Raw genomic sequence first — 3,997 nt, 5'->3', positions numbered from 1 at the left:
GGGTATCGTTGCTGTAGTCTATTGTACATACATTTCATTAAGCACAGGGCATATAATATACTTTCTTGATGCTAGCAGGGAGAGAAGGAAGGGGTGTAAAGCCAACTCTATCTAGGTGCCTCGACCGCGCTTCGTGATTTGATTATCCGACATGCTTTGCGTGATCCGCACTTTCTTGGGCTGCGTTGATGATCGGTTATCCCGGCTAGTCGCGGGATGGGCCTGCCCCTGCGTCTTATCTCGCTCTTTCGCAATGTTGCTGTTCGACCGCAGCGCGGAGATATGCGTCGCAAGCTGGCTGCTGTGCCCGTGGCTGTTATCGAGCAGGATTCGCACGGAGAGAGACCCCGGGTCGAGGATAGGCAGCATGTTGCTGACTCCGTTCCGGTTACCGGGCATTTTGCCTGCGGTCCCGGCGGGCGTTGATCCGTTGTATGGCGCTCGAGGGATCCCTCGGACGGGTTCGACCATGGTGAAATCTCGGGTGACTTCGCGCCGAATCTCGTTGTCGTCTTGGGCGATTCCGCCGTCCAGGGGGACCTATGCTTTTGCGTGAGCGTTTATGAACCTTTGAAGATGTCCCTTGATTGGTTTGTTCCAGTCAACGGCGGACTATACTCACCCCGGTGGTGACCTTCCTTCCTGGCATGTGCACATAATCATCAAATGAGCTCTCCAGGGTAGCAAAGTTGAATCCTTTATTGGGTGTGAGGGGCTCAAAGCGCTGCCCGACTTCGACTCGAAAGTCTACCGACCGTCGAGGGGCCGGTTTGTACGCTGGGAGATCCAGCCACCATGTCGGGTAGTTGAAGTAGCTGCATTGGAGGACGGGCTCGATATCCAGAACCAGTTGGATTCGGCTGTCGGCACGCGGTTTCTGGATTAACATGGCGAACGTGAACTCCCGTGGCAGACCAGATCGCTGCAGATTGTTCTCCTCCAGTGACCAGACAATCTCCCCCGCCTCGACGTCGAACTTCCGCCCGCGTGGGCTCTTCAATGACCGGACCGAGCCCTGGATTCTCATCATCTCGTACCGTCGGTACCGTCCGTTCATGCCGCCGGAGGGTGAGATGCTGGCCATAAGGGGTAGCTCAGCTACACCGAGCGACCCGGCGAGGCTGTAGTTCCATTGAAGTGTCTCGGGTGAAACAGCCCCGTACAGGAGGTGCGGGGCGTGCTTGAGAAACCGTGGATTTCTCGACCGGTACGCATGGAGGTTTTGTGACGCAGTGGGGGTCTTGGAGTTTTCTCGCATGCTGTGCAGCGAGGCTCGGATGGTCGCTGCCTTGAAACGATGCGTAAGGGTGTTGGGGGAGTGGAAAACGAAGTTGATCCCCAGGAAGTCCACATGGTCGAGGTCTTGATCAGAGACGGCTGTGCTCGAGTAGAACCCGTGTTGCAGGCGCTGCACGTGAGCCGTCACGTAGGCATCCCCCGGTAAGTGACGTTCGTAGATACATGCTCTGTTAACCATAAGACGGGGATTGGCCAGATTTGGATCTGTAGAGGGCTCCGCTGATGAGTGCTCGGGTGCACTGGGCCGTCTTGATGCCGGAGGCGATGGAGTTCCTGGTGGTGCTGGAGCCGCTGGACGGTCTATAGTGACCATGGCCAAGTTCGGGTTCCTCATCAGGAACGGGTCCGGATCCTCACCGTCATCCCATATCCCCATGTCGAAGTAATGGTGCCCTATTACTATCCATAGAGTAACACACTATAGCGAACGGTTGTAGCACTCCAGCGGAGTGTCTTAAAAGTTCGGGGTAAAGGCATTCTATACATGTCGCCTCATGTTGTGGGGTCACTTAGTATGACGACAGCAGTGTGGACAGCTGCTCTTCTTCCTATCAGGTGAGAAGAACTGATGGGAGCAGTCAAGTCAGATGAGACCTGCGGGAATTTATATAGCAGCATGCCAAGAACAGGTCGATCTGCTGTATCAGCGCAGATGGACTCTATCGCCTGTAATGAGTCAGCTGGAAGTCTCGTAACGTTGCTTGATCAAGTACCCATTACACCGACTGTCAGCCTTACGACTCGATCATGATCGGTGTCATGGTCACTGTCATTTATGCCACCGACTTGGTCGTACTGCTGACCCATCCCATCACATGACACTCACCGGATCAACTGTTGTTCCGCGGACGTTTTCCTCAAATCACGAGCCTCGATTTGTATAGCTTCCATTGCGCTTTTTGATTTTCAACCCGATATATATCTCTGTGGCAGCTCCCCAGCCAATTGCATTCAAGTCTGGGTTGAATGGCAATTGCCTGGATTCTTTACTAGTTGCGCTCCTGCTAACCTTGAGATTTCCCTCGGGTTGGAGTCGCGGAACTCGGTCGTCGAGCTGCCACTACTTCTAGATCACCCCATCGGATAACTTGAATTGTTGTCGGTCACTGGTTACTTCGTCTTTCGGGTTTTGACAACTTCTTTATTTTCGTATTAATTTCCGCGGAAGAAATTTGGATTGGACTTGACAGTATTGTTTTTCACTGGTATATGAATTTGGCCGCGGAGCACTGACCTTCGATATCGGTCCATGGATTGACTGGTTTGGCCTCCTGGTAACATATCGAAGCTGTATACTATTGGTTATGCTTGAGAAGAAGCAACATTATCTAAGCGAACGTTCTTTTTTGAAGTTGGAAACTGCACAGGTCTCCTCCAGTTGCATACTGCAGTTCACTCATTGATCTGATTGGCTTTATAATCTACTCAATTTCTCCGAATATCGAGCTTTCACCATGGCAGCAAGATCTATTGTGCTGGCGCCTCTTCGCGCATCTCGACAATGTCCTCGCTTGTCCAAGGGCACTGCACCTCCATTCCTCGGAAACGGTGCTGCCGTGCGGGAAAGGTGGTCGGGTCTTCAAGCGGAGTTTCGCGGCTCTTCAATCTTCACATTAGCTGGTCCATCGAACTCATTGCGAAGCAAGTATGGGTTTTGTTCGCGTTAACCCTGTTTGAAGGGGATATTGGTCTGACGGACTTATAGATCCCTGAACAACAACGGCAACGCGACTCTGCGCCTGACGTCTCATTGGCACCAAAATTTGGGCCTTCAAAGGAGATGGCATGCCACCGAGAAGCCCTCCGATCAGACTGACGCTCAAAAGTAAGTGTCCTAGATGTCCCATGTTGTGTTTACTTCGCATTTTCATCGAAGTCCTGCTTTATGCGCAATACATTTATGACCTCATGTGAACTAAGTGGTATAAGATCTCAAACTGGTTCAAAAAAGTCTCCAATTCTGTCTCGTATTCCCCTACCTTCCAGCCACGAGAATATCTACACAGTTCCCAATATACTCACCATGACCCGCTTGGTTGCCGCCCCTCTGGTAGGGTATTTCCTTGTCCATGATTATCACCAGGCCGCGTTGGCCCTATTCGCTTATGCTGGAATTACCGACCTCGTTGATGGCTACATCGCACGGCGATATAACCTCCAAACGGTTGTTGGGACGATCATTGATCCCATGGCTGATAAGCTACTGATGACCATTGGGGTCGCTTGCTTAGCAGTCAACGGCTCCATCCCAGGTAAGCGGTCTCCTAACAAGTTTGTGAGGTAAATACCGGCATGTACAGCGATGTTAACTTGCTCAAATAGTGTGGCTCGCCGTCATCATCCTCGGCCGTGATGTCGGCCTTGCTATATCCGCGATTTACTATCGTTGGATCTCTCTTCCGCCGCCCAAAACCATGGCACGGTATTGGGATTTTTCTCTACCTTCCGCGGAGGTCAAGCCTACGACGATCTCTAAGGTCAACACCGCCCTGCAGCTGCTACTTGTGGGGAGTGCCATTGCACTGCCTGTCGTCCCGGAAGCAATCATCGACGCATGGAATTTGAAAGAAGCAATGACTGGATTTCAGTAAGTGAATTTTTTCTCATTATTGCCATCATCTCCTTTCACACCCCCCATCTTGTTTGGCTGCAAGAAAATAGTGTGAGCGGGCAATATAAGCCTTCTCGGGAAGAAAAC

At 51.7% G+C, this 3,997-nt stretch overlaps 2 protein-coding genes across 2 annotated transcripts; one reads left to right on the top strand and one right to left on the bottom strand.

Moving 5' to 3' along the window:
• Nucleotides 1-111: 111 nt before the first annotated feature.
• Nucleotides 112-1,675, bottom strand: ANOM_011743 (uncharacterized protein; the record flags this gene model as incomplete). Its single annotated transcript, XM_015556999.1, has 2 exons — nt 112-540; nt 623-1,675. 2 exons carry the CDS (start codon nt 1,673-1,675, stop codon nt 112-114), a joined length of 1,482 nt encoding a protein of 493 aa, XP_015400833.1.
• A 1,078-nt stretch (nt 1,676-2,753) lies between these two features.
• ANOM_011742 (cardiolipin synthase) lies at nt 2,754-3,890 on the top strand (the record flags this gene model as incomplete). The annotated part of the gene is made up of 4 exons (XM_015556998.1): nt 2,754-2,944; nt 3,005-3,124; nt 3,229-3,551; nt 3,622-3,890. The coding sequence occupies 4 exons, from the start codon at nt 2,754-2,756 to the stop codon at nt 3,888-3,890; spliced, it is 903 nt and encodes a 300-aa protein (XP_015400832.1).
• Between the last annotated feature and the right edge of the window lie 107 nt (nt 3,891-3,997).

The sequence above is a fragment of the Aspergillus nomiae genome (genome assembly GCF_001204775.2).
Source record: "Aspergillus nomiae NRRL 13137 chromosome Unknown contig00815, whole genome shotgun sequence".
Classification (NCBI taxonomy): domain Eukaryota; kingdom Fungi; phylum Ascomycota; class Eurotiomycetes; order Eurotiales; family Aspergillaceae; genus Aspergillus; species Aspergillus nomiae.
This window is presented reverse-complemented; position numbering and strand designations above follow the sequence as displayed.